At 34.5% G+C, this 19,155-nt stretch overlaps 1 protein-coding gene across 2 annotated transcripts; it reads right to left on the bottom strand.

The window, feature by feature from the left end:
* Positions 1–502: 502 nt before the first annotated feature.
* On the bottom strand, positions 503–9,807 carry LOC107866311. Of its 2 annotated transcripts, XM_016712423.2 has the most exons (6): positions 9,544–9,807; positions 8,682–8,791; positions 2,241–2,571; positions 1,932–2,174; positions 1,648–1,851; positions 503–1,195 (listed from the first exon to the last, which is right to left on the bottom strand). In XM_016712423.2, exons 4-6 carry the CDS (start codon positions 1,965–1,967, stop codon positions 923–925), a joined length of 513 nt encoding a protein of 170 aa, XP_016567909.1. In that variant the 5' UTR covers positions 1,968–2,174; positions 2,241–2,571; positions 8,682–8,791; positions 9,544–9,807; the 3' UTR covers positions 503–922. The 2 variants fall into 2 exon arrangements, with proteins under 2 accessions (XP_016567909.1, XP_016567911.1); XM_016712425.2 differs by lacking the exon at positions 2,241–2,571.
* Between the last annotated feature and the right edge of the window lie 9,348 nt (positions 9,808–19,155).

The raw sequence follows: 19,155 nt of genomic DNA, 5'->3' as shown, positions 1-19,155 counted from the left end.
TGGAGGTTGTTTTTGCCAAATAGTGTAAAGAAGAAATCTATGGTAACAGAAGAGTGGGTGCACATTCAAAGGATTAGATATTCTACTACTACTTAATTGATTCTTGATTTCTGTCTTTTTCAATATCTCAATAGCTAGCCACCTGAGAGTGAATTGTAAAATGTATGTGTAAGAGACACAGCAGGGATGGGAGGGAAGAACCTTTTCTTCTCAAAGAGGACGAGCTAGAGAGTACGATCTAAGGGGCTAACGGAATAAGGGTATTTACTCCACTGGTGCAGGAATCCTTCTCCAGTTTGAAAGGCATTCATATCCTTACTTTGCAACTCCATATAGCCTCCACAAACCCATATAGATACTTTTGGAATGATTTCTCCTCCTCCTCTTCCATATAAAGACCAGTATTTTCACAGACTTAAGTATCAAACAGAGAAGTTCATAAATTCTATCTATGATATAACAAGTAGCAAATACCAAACCCAACATGAACCCGCTACAAGTAGCTATAATATTGAAAGCCAATGGATTGCTTTTGCAGCCAAGTGCAAAAGTAACACATTATCACATGATCAAGAGATACAACCATCACATTAATAGGTTTAGCCATCATATCAATAGATGCAACCAATAAAAAAAGAAAAAAGGGAAGAGAAAAATAACACACAGTAGTGGACATCCTACATAATCACCAAACATAACTCGGCACACAGTTATGAACCAGAAACAACAATCCAATACAGTCCAACAATAATAAACCATGTCAGCCACCAAAATCACAGGAGTATAATTTAAAATTTCAAACACTAAACTTTATTGTTTCTCCCTGTAGCTGCTACTATTGAAGTTGATTCCGATGATGAAGGAATGGGCAATGCAGTCAGTATATTAGGGTAAATTATTCCTGTATTCTAAAGCTGAGCAATTACATCTGCAACAACTTCTTTTCAAATAGTTCTCTTCTGTTCCTCGATCTGATCCTCATTTTTCGCATCCTTTCTTCCATTTGTTGAACAACATCATTTGTGCCATTTAAAGATGATTTAGATCCATCATTTAATATTTTCAAAGAAGTCTTTGTAACCCCCCTCCAAGCAGTCTTACACGTCCCAGATGTTTTAGCACCCATGACAGCTGAAAATGCATTAATGGGATATTTATTTGAACCCTGTTGTGTTTTAATTTCCTCCATTTGAGCCTAATAATCATATCCAAAAACACATTTAAATAATTATAAATTAAGAACTGATCATTTATGTCAACATAAACTTGAAAAAGATATGTTTCATACAATTTTACTCGTGATGTCTTTCATAGATGTCTTGTATATATGATCAGATTTTCTTGATCTTGTCTCTACAGACATCTACATTAGCGACAAAGTTCTCCCCTTCTTATTTTCCTATTCATATGATATTTAGTGAATATCAAAAACTATCTAAATGATAAGTTATAACTAAATAATAAACAAGTGAACACACGAATTTGTTGCAAACTACAACAAAACTCTTCTTCCTAGTAGTGTGTGGATTCATCAACTTCTTCTAATTCTCAGCATTGTTTTCAGACATTTTCTTAAAGTATGAATCAGTAACGTTATCAATCATAATAAAATTCTTCATTTGTTTCAATAACTATAATATGTTTTACCTGGAATTTTTTAGACTTCCAGTACAAGAGGAGCTCAATAAATTGACATTCCGTCACATTTTTGGGCCTTTGCAATAATCGAACTTCGTCATTTTCCCATCGATCATAATGATCTCTCTTCAACTCCCTTCTATTCTTTCTCCAAGATTCTCGGATTCTTTCTAAAACCCAATCTTTTGCGGCATTAGGAATTTCATATTTAGCCTACAAGTTGGTTTCATTCAGTCAAAACAACAAAAAAAATACACTTTTAATTAAGGAAATAAAAAAGGTAGAACACCAACCTTGGTACAATCCCATAACTCCTGTTTAGTATCCATATGCCTCTAATCAAATATATCTAATGGGCAAAGGGTCACTTTCCTCACCAGTATGCCTACGAAGCTGCTCAACTCAATTGCAGCTTCATCTGTAGGACCAACAGGTTAGTTGTTATTGTTTAATATGATCAATTGTTTCTCTTGCCGATCGTGTACCTTTGTGCATTTGTGTTTTGCGTCTTGATTTTCTAGTTGAAGGCCCTGCCGCTATAAAAAAATAGCAGAAATTAGACATCATGAATGAATTCAATAAATTTCTAAGCTATATATTACCTTGTGTTTCAGAATATTTAGCTATTGTAGGAGTGGCTGAATCTGTCGTTTCGACATGATGTTGTACAGGTTGATCATCTTCTGCATTTTGCTTCTCTACCATTTGGTACTCCGCTATAGATTGTGCAATTTCTCTAGATGGTAGTACTGGTGGTGCTACTGGTGGCTACTCTTGTTCAATTAACTTTAGGAGATTTTCTTTCTCCGATCATCTAGCTTGAATAGTTTCATTTGTTGTCATGGCTGATAGTGATCCTGGTTTACTAAATGTCCTATTCCTTACTCTTGTGTTATTTTTTGTAGGCTACTGTTGGTTCATTTTTTTACAAACCTATATAAATTTAAGATGGAACAAGTTAAATTTCAGAATGTTAAAATGAAAAAAGTGCACAGCAAAGTAGTCACCCACTTAAACTTTGGAGCAATAACAATATGTGTAGTGAATGCTACAAATTTGAATAAGAATAAAAAAGAAGGACAAGCTACCAGAATAATATCTCTGCCTGCATAACCAAAGTTATTGCTCCAACAGTATTCAGGGTATGTCACTGTTAATCAAATTTCTAGAAGAGCACTCTTTTACTGTCACTGTCAGATCTCACTCTCTATCTCTATTATATTTTTCTCAGTCAGGTCACTTACAAAGCAAAAAAGAAAAAACAAAAAAAAAACAGAACATAAAAGAATTCTCTTTGAGGCACTGATCATGTGAACACTTTTATTCCAATTGACCGGAAGGAAAATGAGGTTTTGTAAATTGAAGTACTGTCTCTAATTAACTTTCAGGCACTGATTATGTGACAGAAGCAAACATGAAAGCATTATCAATGGCAAATAGATTTAAAGAGGAATTGCTGAAAACCTTGTCATGGAAAAATCCCCACCTCAGAAATATCTTTCCAGTTCTTCAGTGGAACTTTAAGGACAGAGATAGAGGTTAAAAAACAAAAAAGATCACCTCGGTTGAACTTTAAGGACAGAGATAGAGGTAATGAAACAAAAAGGATCACCAGGAGAAACTTCTTAAAGGAACGACATCCAAGAGAATTGTACAGCTAAATACTGTCATCAATAGTACCAAAACTTCAATATATACATGTAATTATCAAACTTTGGCAACATAAAACAAGTGCCTTCCTATATAATCCAAACCTAGAAGTTGAACAATGTGCCTCTTATACTATCATGGATGAGAAAACCACATCAAGAAAATTGCAAAGTCAAAGAAAATTAAACATGTTTTACAGCGACAACCTACTTCACACAGTCTCTGTAGCAACACATATGTAAACACTTCTAAAACCAAATTAAATAAAGCAAAGTCTAATACGGTATACACTGTAACAGTCTTGAAGTATTCTCTGACAGAACTCTTAAGTAAGAAATCTGTTAGGCAGTCCTCTATAATTGACTTAACAGTTATGTATTAAGAACATACAAAAGAACCTATATATACTTGTATCTTTGATCTTTGCCTCCTTCGATTTTTTCCCCTCAAGACAAATGGCTTCTATTAATGTCACTTTGCTGACTCCCTCAGAATTACAGAGATCAGAAGTTTTCAAATGTGAAAGAACCAGTAAAAGATAGAAAACATCTCAGCCACTATCTCATAAATTTGGAATGGGAAGTAAAAGAACCTGGAAAAGATACAAAACTCTTAAACCATATAGAAAAATATTAACCCAAAGATTGTTTGTGCTCAGAAGTTGTCAAATGTTTTTTCTTAGAATCATCAACAAAATCATACAATCAAAAAGAAAAACCTAAACATTTTAACTGTATGAACTAGCCAGTAAAAATGACCAGATTCTGTATTATTCCTATACACCTTCAACACCTATTATGGGATTATAATGGATATATCATTGCTTGTTCTAATGTTAAGACATTCAAAAAACACCGCTAAAGTGTAGAACAAACTTACTTTCATCCAGGTACAACTCTTAGAAGAAAGGCTTCACAATGTGTCTAACAACTCTTAGCGTGTATTTGTTAAGTTTCACTAATTTAAGACATTTGGAAAATCAATCACATTAAAGAAACAAAATAAAATATAGCAAAAAAGGTCTAATATACTACTTACCATTACAAAGAAATTTTAAAAAAGTTTAGAATATCTTAATTTTTTTAGTCATCAAGTTCCATCCAATCCCAATCAGTACATCAATGTCATCCTCCTCTTCTGATATTTCTACATCTTATGAATATTGGCAAAGGGAAGGAACATTAATGATATCAACAGGGAAATCGTTCCTCGACCATCTGAAATCAACATCAACTACTCTTTCTGATGAACCAATGTCATCATTAGGTTCTCTCCAAAATGTTTCTTTAATATTAGGACAACTTTCTTCCTCTAAATCATACAAATCAACAGAGACTTTATTTCTTGTATAGTAAATCTCTTTCTCAATTGGATCTTCTACATAAAAGACTTGATCCACTTGTGATGCTAGCACAAAACGGTCATCTGTGCTGTATTTTCTATTAAAATTTACAAAAATCAACCCATATTCATCTACTTCATTATGAAACCAAGCACATCTAAAAACTACAACACTAAAGCAACTCTAATAATCTATCTTGATGATATCTTCAATAACTCCATAATAGATAACCATTCTATCAATAGGATTTGGGTCTCTAGAACTAGCAAAACTATCTGTTTTTGCTTACAAAGTCACTCCACTATTTTGAGTCTTGCCTGCGATGTACCGTGTCATTGTATGGAATCGATATCCATTACTGAAATATCCAGTATATCTTTTGGCCATAAAATTATGCCATATAGATAGCCATCTTAAATGATTTGACACTTTAATATTTTTAATTTTTTGTTAAACCAATCACCAAATTCTCAACTATGAACCTGTGCTTTTATCCATGCATTTCCTTTAGTAGGATTATCAACTAAATCCTTATGCTCCCTCCTAGCATGTATTGCAAATTAAATCAACAACGATGTATATCAATGAAATTTAAACTTATAGTGATATCATATAAAGGAAGTTAAAATACAAATAATTATTTTATCTTACTTGATAAATGTCTCTACTTTTTAATCTCTGATATTAAACAAAGTATACTGATGTTCTTCAAACCACTGATGATTATCAAGACCAAAAGATTTGCCTTTTCTTTTCTTCTTACTTCGAATTGGATGACGTATCTTTGGACATATAGGTGGAAAACTAGCTCCCTCTATTTGAATGTCCTCATCATCCTCTATTGGGATACCTATTGAATTTTGTCTTCACCCTGTCATCTAGATATCTTGAACAAAAGTTCAAACATTCTTCAGCCAAAAAATATTCTTCTATTGATGCTTTAGGGGTATTTCAAGTGAGAAAAATCCCTTGAAGTTACACAAATTTCTTTTAATAGGATATATATGAAGCAAATGAGTCGGGCCCCCAAGCTTAATTTCATCTACTAAATGGATAGGTAAATGTGTCATTATATCAAAAAAACTTGGAGAAAAAAATCTTTTCAAACTCACATTCAATGTTAATGATTTCAACCTTCATTTTATCAAGATCACTTCTTCTTACAACCTTACTATATATGGTACTAAAATAATTCCTCAACCTAATCAATGCTAAAGACACATTCTTTGGTAACACTTTCCTAACTGCGACCTGGAGCAAGTGATGCATTATGAAATGAGCATCATGACTTTTGTATCCCGATACTTTTATCTCATCTACTTGCACTCGAATTGATATATTAGAGGCAAACCCTTTGGGTAATTTTCCGTCTTTTAAAACATTGCTAAAACAAACTTTTCTCATCCGGTTTCATGGAGAAACAAGCTTTAGCCAAATAAACTTTTCCACTATTATCATCTTCTATTTGTTGAAGCTCTTTGCGTATCCCAATCTCATGTAAGTCATACTGAGAATTTACAAGATCTTTGGACTTTTCAACAATATCCAACAAAGTACCAAGCAAACTATCACAGAAATTCTTCTTTATATGCATCGGGTCAAGGTTCTATAACATTTTATTTTGCTGCCAATACGCAAATTCAAAAAATACGGATCTTTTTTTCGAAGGAGCGTCATTTTTTTGTTTTCTTATGTTTTGTCCCTTTCAAAAAACATTATTCAATTCACGTAATTCGTCAAGGACTTCTTCTCCTGATAAGGGAGTAGGTGCAGCTTTATGCTCCTCTTTACCATTAAATGATTTTTTATCTCTTTGATATGGATGATTAGAGGGCAAAAAAGTTCGATAGCCCAAGTAACACATCTTACAACTGTGTTTGAGATAATGGGAGCAAGTATTATGATTACAAGTGGGGCATGCCCATCTTCCCTTGGTGCTCCATCCAGAAAGCATTGCGAGTGCAGGAAAATCACTAACCATCAACAATAAAGCTACATGCATATTAAATGTTTGGTTAGCTTCAGCATCAAATATTTCCACTCCCACCTTCCATATTTCATTCAACTCTGCAATTATCGGCTGCAAGTATATACGAATATCATTTCCAGAAAATAAGGAACCAGGAATAATCATTGATAACATAATATACTCTCGCCTCATACATATCCACGGTGATAAGTTGTAGTTCATTAATATAACCGGCCATGTGCTATAAGAAATGCTCATTGTTCTGAATGGATTGAGACCATCACTTAAAAGACCCAATCTAAAATTATGAATATCTTTTGCTAAGTCAGGATACATAGACTCAAAATATTGCCAAGCTTCCCCATCAGCAGGATGTCTTAAATTTTCATCTTAGGGTCGTTTAGTAGCATGCCATCTCATAGCAATGGATGTTTCAGAATACATGAATATCCTCTGAAGCCTAGGCTTTTAAGGAAAGTACCTTAAGACTTTTGCCGGAACGTTAGTGGTCTTATTTGTCAATTCTTCATGAACATTCTTCCATCTAGAAGACCCACACACAATGCAATTATCGAGATTTGCAATATCATTACAGAACAATATGTAATTATTAGGGCATGCATGAATTTTTTCATAATTGAGACCCAAATCTCTTATCACCTTTCTTGCTTTGTGGAAAGACTTGAGAAATTGAGAAAATGGAAAAGCCTCTTTTATCAAGTATAGAAAGTCTGAGAAAGCAACATTACTTAGCCCGTGAATGCATCTAAACAAGTACAACTGGATAGTGAAACTCAGCTTAGAAAAACTCTTACATCCCAGATATAAATCTTGTTTTCCTTCCTCCAGTAATTTAAAACCACGCTTAATATCTTCAGATAGCCCCTGCCTTACTCCTCCATGCCCTTCATTCTACTGATGATCTTCTATATTTCTAAAAGTATCATGAAGTAGTTTATCAATATCATCATGTTTTTCATCAGATAGTCCCTGGGTTACTCCTTTATGCCCTTCATGACATGGATGTGGAATATTTGTTGATGAAATTCCTTCTCCATAGAAAACCCATTGAGTGTAATTAGGAGAAAATCCATGACCAAATAAGTGATCCTCCACCACATCTCGATAAAGCCAATAGAGATTAAAGTACAATCTGCAAGGGCATAATATTTTATTTCCTAGAGAAGCTCGCTCAAATGCCTTATTGAGAAAATCCTTGACTCCATTTTCATACTCATTGGCGAATCTTGAAAGACACATCTAACTTTTATCTCCAATATCCATTAAATATCCTATGTTAAGCATTTAAAATACTGAAGAAAAAAAAAATGAGTAAAGCCGTATCAATGTACAAACAGTATCATTAGGTACGTGAAATAATTTGTGTAACATACATTTAATATAGAATAAAATAATGATAATTTCCATTGTTTAAATAGTTTTAGTCATTGTAATTTTAACTTAATATAAGCTAGGCCAAAGAAGCTCAAAGTCACTTGGATTCACAAACAACCTCCATCAATATGTTCAATGGAGACAATGTCCTTCTGACTAATCATGCTCTAATTTCATCAAAGCATCTAGGTTCCTTTGGAACAAACAACACTAGTGAAACTACACCAGATAACCTTTCATAAATTTGGACCAAGAATCAATCAAGACAAAGAAAATACTGGAGCAATTCAAACATGTAAACTAATATTTGAACCAAAATCATACAATCACAAAATAAACATATACCAAAAGAATTGATACAAGCAATAGACCTACTAGACCTTCTCCACAAGAAATTTTTCAGCAATAATGTGAGGAACACTGTAGGAAATTTAAACAGGCACTTTAGAACTAATCAATGCTAAACATTAAGCAAAAGAGTCAAGGATATGACGCAACAATGCCATTAAATAGGAAAAACATGTGTACAACTAACTAATTCAACCATATTAAACTTCAAAAAAGGGACTAAGAACAAATTAAGCACCAAAAAACCACCAAAAATTTAAATAGAAAAAGAAATGCTTGAACCTAAACGTGTCATCATACAATCAAAAAAAAGCTAAGAATTGATTAAAAACCCAGTACCTTCTCGATAGGGAGACTTCCTAGTAATGTTTGTAAGCTTTGTGGGAATTCAAAAAGGTTCCTTGACCCTGAGCCTCTTGTCCTTAGAACCGAGACCAAATTTGAACACACTACATTTATAAGAAAAGACAAATAAGAAAAGTACAAGTCAGTTTTTCAACAAGTTTCAATACACTGGATCAAATCAACCAACAGTAAAATAGAACAAGTTTAAGCTCTCCTTTCCTATTAACTAATCAAATTAGTACCCTTTCCAGATACACATTCAAAAATATAAGCTTAACCACTACAAAAATCCTTAGATTATAGTAAAAAAAAGCTCCTGCAACAAAAACAATAATAGTTTAACATTAAAATCGAAACAAAATAGGTCTTGAATTTAGCTTTCCTTTCCAGTGATTAGAAATAAATAGGAGAAAGCGATAAATAAATAAACTAAATTGGAGAAGGCATTTTCATTTTGAAATGCAACTTCATTGTTTAAGGCAGTGGAGTATGGGACAAGTTATGTAGAGTCCATCTATAAAAAGAGTATATAGGAATCCAAATATAGAATTAGAGTCCTTACCTAAATAGTATTTGATTCCCAATTTCACACTTTTTAAATACCCACATTTACACCAAAACCTCAAATGAATTCCAATGCAAAATCTACTTCAGAAGAAATTAAAGAGAACATGCATTGGGAAGAAAAAGAAGATTAAGATTCAGAAAATCACAAAGAAAACCTCAAGAATGGTGACATTTTCACAAAACAGGTCTTGAATACATATTACAGAAAATAAATAACAAGATCTTGAATTCCAAGAACTAAAACCGTAAATACTTTCATCTAATTCCAAGAAAACTAAACTTTACTGACCTTGATAAAGAAGCTGTTGTAAGGAAATATGAGGTTGAACAAGAGAGAGGTTGAATAAGAGAGTTGTCGATGTACCAATTAGTAATTTATCAAAACTAAATTAAAAATTACTTTAAGAGGTTGAACGATTTGTCATTTGAACTGACCCAAATCATGAAGAATTGTAGATGAGGAGAAGAAGAAGAAGAATTGCATGTAGATGAGAAGAAGATGTATATTATAGATCATGATGAGAGGAGAACAGGTTTGATTTGGGGGTTTCTAATTAACCTAAAGACAAAAGATGCAAAAAAATTATTTTTTTAATAAATATAATTAAAAAAAATGGGTATCTCAATATGCTGGATGGAAAATTCCTAGGAAATATTATATTTGGTCATAAAATAACTGTGGCTAATATTGGTCTTTTGTGATGGTTCTTAAAACCATCGCTATAGACTACCTTTTCGCGACGGTTATACATCTAATATGACAATTCTGATTATTTTTTGTGCTAATAGACTAGACATCTTTAAGCAACGGTTTTAACCATCACTATAGGTCATCTATAGCAACAGTTCTTGAACCGTCGCTAAAGAAGCGTTACCATACCCTTCACTTATAGTAGTGTTGGTACCTAATTGGTACTACATGAAATTAGTATTCCCCCTTTTGGCATCATTAAAAAGTCAAAGTATTAAGCGAAGAATAATATTAAGCACAAGTTAGTTAACTCTTGGCTACTGGGGCAGCAATAACATGAAGAAACACTTTAGAAATAAAGTTGAGCTAGATAAAAAGCACAAAAAACAATAACACATTCATATTTAATAGTTTAGTTATTATTGAGGTGCATGTAATACCCCGTATTAGCCTTTGCTCAGTTCAGCCCATAGTGCATGTACAAGAGGTTTAGAACTTGAAAATTTATCTAAGTGTTGGAGACTTAGCCTTTTTTGGCCTCTTAACTTCAATGATTTTTAAAGTAACCTTCTAAACCTCAAGAAATAAGTTTTTTAGTTAATTCATGTTCAGTGGTGTGAAGAGCATGTCTCGAGTAAGTCATGGATTTTTTCAATGAGGTTTGGACCATGTTTGGATATAAAAAATAGCAAGTCACCTTGATTGTGGTACGTCGTGGTGCAATAGCAGTTGCACTCATGATCGGTGTTCCAGTTATGATTTTAATTTTAGAGTGACAATGTTGTCTTTTTCGATTACCGCAATCCATAAAAACACGAGGTTTGAAGCCCCTAAAAGCATATTTTGTCATCTTTTACACTAAATTTCTCAAAAGAAAACCTCTCTTTCTCAAGAAAAAACCCTAGCCCCTTCAAGATTCAAGATCAAACTTCAAGAAATCACCAAAAACTTCCAAAAATTCTTTAATTAAGAAATGTTGGATGTTTATCCATGGGACCTTTTCACCTATTGTGTCTAATGACCCATTTTCAAGTTCAAAGTTATGACTTTTATGTGTTAATATGAATTGTATCCATAAAATTTCACGAATTTTGATTATATATAATGTTTATAATATTTTTGTTGAAATTGCCTTTGATACATTCGAATGGTGATATTCTCATGTTAAATTCTTATATCTTGTAGTTAATATTGAAATTGTGTGATTATTATATTATTTAACTATTCATGTGCTTAAGTACATGAATTTATTTCCATTTAAATATCAAGTTAAGATTATTATTGGTTTCAAGTGGAATGCCTTATAGTATGTTTTAAATATTGTGGTTTCCATAATGTGTTCATGAGATTCCAGAATAAATCCTCAGTTTATGATTTTGTCATGTGATCATGTTATATCATTATGTTTTAATGTATCCCATTATTAATGTCTTGATACCCATGGGTTTGATGAAATGCATAACTGATGAGTTTTGAATAGTGCTTTGTTGTTATGTTTCGAGCTTTATTATGTCAATATTGTTATTACCATTAAGCCTTGGGGGTTATGAATACTAGAAATTTAGTTGTTTACTTAGTCTCAGCATTTTCCAAATGGTTTCAGATATGTATGAATATTATCAGTTCAATCAGTTTTTATGTTAGTCACACTTAGATTAGTCCAGTAATCTAAGTCAGTTCAATTAGGAGTAGGATTCAGCACCGATCTAACGTAGGGATCGGAGCTCACTCGTCAGTTAGGAATGGGTCATAAGAAGTAATCCCTATGTTCCATAACTACTTAGTTGTAATACCCCGTACTTTTTTCTAGCTTGAAATCATCTTAAGAATGTTAGAAATTTACTTTGAAAGATGAATCCACTTTTTTACATGTGTTGTTTTCAAGATTTACATTTTTTTCAGGTGAAAGATTCAATAAGCTTTCCATCGATATAAGATTCACCCAAATCCGATAACTGGGTCAAAATTTACGACTATTTTAAGTTCCCGTCATAAAAAAGTGCCATATTAGTAAGTGGCACCCTGTGCCACAATAGGAAATGGCATTTGAAAAATTCCAGTAAGAGTCCACGATTATGGCACATCGCTCCAGGGCCCAAATTTAGAATTGTCCATTTTCTAGTGTCTCAGCGCGATTTCCCCTTCGTCGCGCCAAAGTTCTAGGTCACAAAGGAAGTGGAAATGCTATGGCCCCACGTCACGCCATCCCTCAACTTTTCAATTGTCAAAATCCAGTGACACAGCGCGATACCGGCGCATCGCGCCAAGGGTCCTATTCGGGAAATTTTCATTGAAACTAAATGACGCATCCAGGGTTAAAAGGGTGAACTTCCCACCCCTATTTAAGCCCTTTAACACATGATTCAGCCATTTTCACCCAAAATATACTTGTTTATCTCAAGTTTCTCTCAAGAACAAGCTAGGGTTTTCATAAAAGATCAAATTTCAAGAAAGTTTCACCGTCATTCTTCACGAAATTACGAATTAAGGTATGCATAGTGTTTATTCATGGACTCCTTTCATCCATGAAGCCTAATAATCCCTTTTATATATTCAAGTTTATGAATTTTGTTTATGAATTTCATTACTGGGCTGCTCTTGTTCATGTGGATAATGAGAAATTGAATTAAACTCCATGTTGGGTGATAAATTCTATGTGGGTTAAATTATTATAGAAATAGATTCATGCCAACCTATGACTAAACCCTTGAATGATGAAATTAGAATTGAACCCTGATGTTTAATTATTGAACATTGAAGTTTACATGAACCATTCTTACAATATGTTTGATTAAATGCCTAGATGAAGGAAAAGTGCCTAACTAGCATAATACCATGAAATCCCCATATATGCATAAGTTATGCCTATCAAATGTTTTGATGAAATGATTCTATAAATGTATTATGGATTATGATGTTAGTTATGTGTTCAAGTAATTTATGCTTGGTCAGTTTCTTTCCACCGAGTCCTGGGGGTACTCGTACCTAAAACATTAGTTTTGTTCCTAGACCCATGTCATGTTTTCATGATACTCTCAGTCAAGATATGATCCTTAGACTTCAGATAGTCCTATGACCCAAGAAATCTCCATGATCTTATGAACATAGTTAGTTGTCAGATATTAATAGTATTTCGTCAGTCAACGAAATTCAGTAACTTCGCTCATGTTCAGTTTGAGTAAATCATGTTCAGAGTCTATTCAAATGGGAATAGGAGTCAGCATCGAGTGAACCCAAAGATTGGAACACACACTATCAGATGAGTGTGTGTTTCTTAGAAGTCATCCTTGTGTTCCAGAACTATGTAGCCATCATAGGTTGAAACATCAACAATGTTTAAGGAGGGTTGATTAGGTGGATAAGAATTTTCAGATAAGGGCCTCACCATTCTCGTATAGGGGACACTATCAGATAAGGGTCGCCCATAACTTATCCTTACCGGTGGCGCGGTATTGATACCCTTCCAATTGGGGTTACAGATTGGACCCCAGCTAACCATAATGGTGTATCGAGGGCATGTCGGTCAGTTAACTGCTTCCCACAGTTTTATGTTATAGAATCAGGACAGTCAGATATAGTCAATTAGTCTCAGTAATAGAACTCAGATAGTTCTTCAGATTTCAGGAATATCAAATAAAGTATGGAACTCAGATAGTTCTATCAGATTTAGGACTGTTAGATATAGTCACTCATGTTATCATTTATACTCAGATTCATTAATGATGTTATCACAGTATTAGTGTTAGTTGTTATGTCTTATGCATTTATTCTCACGCTCATGATAGTTAGTCAGTTATTATTATTGTTCATGTATATGAACCCCATGCATTCAGACTACCTTACATGCATACCAATACATTCAAAGTACTGACAAATTTCTAATTTAGAGTCTTATACCATAGGTTCAGAGACACAAGCTCCAGAGCAATAATAGATTCCAAATATCCGCAGACAGAGTTAGAAGTCAGTCCTCATCTTACGAGGACATGATTATTTCCCTATTATCTTATTAATTAGTTTATTATTTGGAGTTAGTTGGGATGTGTCCTATCAACTTCTTAATCAGGTAGTTTAGTCAGTTAGACGTTTTCTATACTCTCATGTTTTAGATTTCATTATGTTCAATTTTGTTTTGGGAATTCTATTACCCCACACAGATGTTATATCATTTAGATCATGTTCAATATTGAACCTTACGGCCTTTCAGTTCATATTTCCACATTATAAAGTATTATATATAGTATACAGGTACAAATATCAGTCATGGATTAGCTTATGGTCCTTCTAAATCATGAGCACTGTGTAGTATTATCTGGGGCATTACAAATTTGGTATCAGAGCCTAAGGTTCAATAGATTCCTAAAAAGTGTGAAAGCCGCATCTAGTGGAGTCTTGTACATGGGTGTGTTGTGCAACACATTTAGGTGAAAGAGGCTATAAGGTGTTTTACAAACCATTTTGCCTCTTTCGGTATTCATGTCGTGCGAATGAGAATAATCTCATGTTGATCACTTAATCTGACCCATTTATCCCATTCTTATACAAAACATGCCTTCTTAAAAAAGAAACGGATATCAGTCAGCCCCTCAGCCCGAAGAACCTTTGGGCGATCATGTTTCACATCTGGAGTTTAGGGCCGCTTTTACTATACTTTCTCAGTCAGTTTCCCCTCAAAATGAATCACCAACGGTCATTCTGGCCAACCCAGTAGTCAATTCAGCCGCAACTAGGATTCATGACTTCACCAAAATGAATCCTCCATCCCTCCTCAAGTCTAAGGTAGATGAGGACCCTCAGAAATTCATTGATCAGGTTAAGAATATGACAGACATCATGGGGGTGACTGCTGTTGAAAGTGTTAAGCTAGCTACATATCAGGTGCAGGATATGGCTTATACTTGGTTCAAACAGTGGAAGTCAGAGAGGTTCGATGATGTAGGTTCTATAGAATGAGAGGAGTTTGTCACTGCATTCTTGGGTAGATTCTTTCTCTAAGAGATTAGAGAGTCCAAGGTGCTAGAATTCATCAAACTCAAGTAGGGAAATATGATAGTGAAAGAGTATTTTCTTAAATTTACTCAATTAGCAAGATATGACACTCATGTTGGTGCAGACTACAGATCCAAGATGAGTAAGTTTGCTTTATGGGTAAATGATAGCATGGTAAATAAGTGTAGATCTGCCATGCTAAATAGTGAAATGACTTTAGCCAGGCTTATGAAGTATGCTTAGCAGATAGAAGAGCAAAATATTAAGTAGAGGGAGAAGCAGAATAAGAGAGCGAAGATAGGTAGTTTAAACTTCAGTCAGCCTAAATTAGAAGGAGGAAAACATTCCAAGTTTCTCAAACATCATCAGTTTCAGCCCCTTCTTCCGGTAGCGCACCAGTTCCTAAGTTCAGGGTAGATAACAGAGATAGAGCACAAAGCTTTACTTCTCAGGGCAATGTTAGCAATGCCTGAACTAATCCCCTTTGTTAGACTTGTAGTAAGAACCACAAGGGTGCTTGTAGAGCTGGTGGCGATGTCTGTTTTGGTTATGGCAAGCCAGGTCATAGAGTCAGAGACTTCCCTCTTTCAGGTTATCATAGTCATCTCCAATCCTCAGCTGAGTCCGTTCGACCGAATCAGAAGGGTGCCACCACCAGTGCTACTAGTGGGCAACTCCCAAATCATCTCTATTCTCTTCAGTCTCAATAGGATCAGAAAATTTCTCCTAATATAGTTACTGGTACGTTACAGATCTTTCAGGTGCATGTTTATTCTTTGCTTAATATAGGATATTCTTTGTCTTTTGTTACTCCCTATATAGCAGGATATTTTGGAATCATTCCAAAATACCTAGCAGATCCCTTTTCAGTCTCTACACCAGTGGGTAAAACCATCATAGCCAGACAGGTATATAGGAACTACCCGATTATGATATTTCAAAAAGTTACTTTGGCAGACTTAGTCAAATTAGTCATCACTAATTTTAATTTCATTCTCAGCATAGATTGGCTTCATTCCTGCTATTCCACATTCGACTACAGAAATAGAGTAGTCTAGTTTCAGTTTCAGAATGAACCCGTCCTTGAGTGGAAGGGTAGTACTTTAGCGTTCAGAGGTAAGATTGTTTTCTACCTCTGGGCACAAAAAATGATATCTAAAGGATGTGTCTATCATCTTGTTTGAGTTAAGGACACCATTTTCGGAACTTCCAGCCTTGAATTAGTTCCAATTGTAGGTGAATATTCAGATGTCTTTCTCAAAATTATTCTAGGAATTCCTCCCAAAAAGGAAATAGACTTCTGCATTGATCTTCTTCCTAATAATCAGCCTATATCTATTTTGCCATACAAAATGGCCCTAACAAAACTCAGATAACTGAAAGAACAATTGATGGATCTCTTAGATAATGGATTCATTAGGCCAAGCTTTTCCCTATGGGGTATTCCAGTATTATTCATGCATAAGAAAGACGATTCTATTAGGATGAGTGTAGACGAACGTCAACTCAATAAGATCACAGTTAAGAAAAAGTATTCTCTTCTCAGAATCGATCAAATTCAGGGTGATAGTTATTTCTCTACGATAAAACTTAGATCTGGTTATCATCAGCTCAGAGTTAGAGAATGTGACATTTTGAAAGTAGTTTTCCATACTCGGTATGTTCATTTTAAATTCTTAGTTATGTCATTTGGTCTTACCAATACCCGACAACTTTTATGGACTTTATGAACCATGTGTTCAAGAAGTACATAGACATGTTCATCATAGTTTTTATAGATGATAATCTAGTTAATTTTGTCAGTGAGCCTGATCATGCAGACCATCTCAGAATAGTACTTCATACTCTTAGAGATCATCAACTATTCACAAAATTTAGTAAGTGTGATTTTTGACTAAGGTCAGTAGCATTCTTTGGTCACATTATTTCCAGTGATGGAATTAGAGTAGATCCTCAAAAGATCAAAGTAGTAAGAAACTAGCCTTGCCCTATCTCTCCATCTGTTATCAGGAGTTTTTTGGGTTTTGTTGGGTATTACAAATAGTTTGTTGAGGGATTTTCTCTATTGCATCCCCTATGTCTAAATTGACTCAGAACAAAGTCAAGTTTCAGTGGTCAGATCATTGTGAGAAGAGTTTTCTAGATTTGAAGACCTGAGTCACCTCAACTCTAGTATTAACTCTTCCAGATAGTCCAGATGGTTTCATAGTGTATTGTGATGCATCCAGACTAGGTTTGGGTTATGTTTCATGCAGTATGGTAAGTTCATAACCTACTCCTCCAGACAACGTAATCCCTTTGAGAGAAATTATCCTTCTAATGATCTTGAGTTAGCAGCCATAGTCTTTTCCTTGATAATTTGGTGGCATTATCTATACGGTGTTCATATAGATATGTTCACTGATCATAAAAATATTCAGTATTTCTTTTCTCAAAAAAACCTCAATCTTTATTAGAAAAGGTGGTTAGAGCTCTTGAAAGATTTTGACATAAGTGTCCTTTATCATCCGGGAAAGGCCAACGTAGTGCCCGATGGTCTCAATAGACTATACATGGGTAGTATTTCTTATGTTGAGGATAGTATGAAAAAGTTAGCTTAGGAAGTCCATTATCTTACCAGACTTGGCTTTCTAGACTAGGTGTTTGCTTAGTCAATATAAAAGAGGGTGATATATGAGTTCAGAGAAGTTTAGAATCATCTTTAGTTTTTAAGGTGAAGAAAGGAAAGATAGAGATTCTAGCCATGTCAATTTAAAAGAGTTAGTCCACGATTAGAAAGTAGAGGTTTTCTCCTAAGAGGGAGATGGTGTTTTGCATTGTCAGGGTCGTCTCTATATTCCAGGTGTAGATGACTTAAGGGAGCAAATTCTTGCAGAAATGCATCGTGCATGCTACTCTATTCATACAGGGGCAACAAAGATGTATCGCAACTTATGGGAAGTCTATTGGTAGAGTGGGATGAAGAGAGATATTATAGAGTTTGTGGCTAAGTGCTTTACACAGTAGTAGGTTAAGATAAAGCATCATAAGCATAGTGGTCCTATGCAGGAGTTTATTATTCCTACTTGGAAGTAGGAAGAAGTGAACATGGACTTCATGGCGGGTTTTCCTTAAACTCATCATCGATATGGTTCAGTGTGGGTCATTGTAGATAGAATGACCAAATCAGCTCATTTCTTTGCATTTCATACTTCTTATTCAGTCGAGGATTATGCCAAACTCTGCATCAAGGAGTTGGTCAGCTTGCACAGTGTTTCATTATTCATTATCTCAAATAAAAGGTTCCCAGTTCACCTCTTATTTCTAGAAAGCATTCCAAAAGGATCTTGGTACCCAAATTCATCTTAGTACAACCTTTCATTCTCAGATAGATGGTCAAGCAGAAAGGACCATTTAGACTCTAGAAGATATGCTTAGGCCGTGTGTAATTGATTTCAAGGTTAGTTGGGATAACCACTTCACTTTGATTGAGTTTGCATATAGTAATAACTACCATTCCAGTATTCAGATGGATCCATTTGAATCTCTCTATGGTAGAAGAAGTAGATCTCTAAATTGTTGGTTCAAAGTTAGTGAGGCCTCATTCATAGGTCCTGACTTGTTATTCGACACCTTAGAAAAAATCCAGTCGATTAGAGATAAACTCCGGGCTGCTAAAAGCTGACAAAACTCTTATGCAGATGTTCGTAGAAAAGATCTCAAGTTTGATATTGGTGATCATGTCTATATAAATATCTATCCCATAAAGGGATTGAAGAGATTCAGCAAGATAAGAAAGCTTACTCCCTGATATTTTGGTCCCTTTGAGATTCTCATTCGATTTGGCAAGGTATTCTATGATCTCGAATTGCCTTTACATGTTGCCTCAGTTCATCTAGACTTTGATGTTTCTTTGCTCAAGAAGTGCATAGGTGACCCATCAGTTGTAGTCCCGATTTAGAGCATTGATGTTCAGAACATTCTCTCTTATGAAATAGTCTAGTCGAAATCTTAGACTATCAGACTCGGAGATTGAAGAACAAAGAAGTCACTCTAGTTAAGATTCTTTGGCAAAATAAGTCCATTGAGGGAAATACTTGGGAATTAGAGGTAGAAATGCACACCAAGTATCCTCACCTGTTCTTCGCCAACTCAGATCAAGATCAAAGTAATATTTCTCCTTATGGTTACTCAGTTTCATGTTCAGTATTTATCAAAAACTTGGAATGCAGTTCCATGCTC

The sequence above is a fragment of the Capsicum annuum genome, chromosome 3 (assembly GCF_002878395.1).
Source record: "Capsicum annuum cultivar UCD-10X-F1 chromosome 3, UCD10Xv1.1, whole genome shotgun sequence".
NCBI lineage: Eukaryota > Viridiplantae > Streptophyta > Magnoliopsida > Solanales > Solanaceae > Capsicum > Capsicum annuum.
Note: the sequence above shows the minus strand (reverse complement) of the source record. Positions and strands in the feature narration are given on the sequence as shown.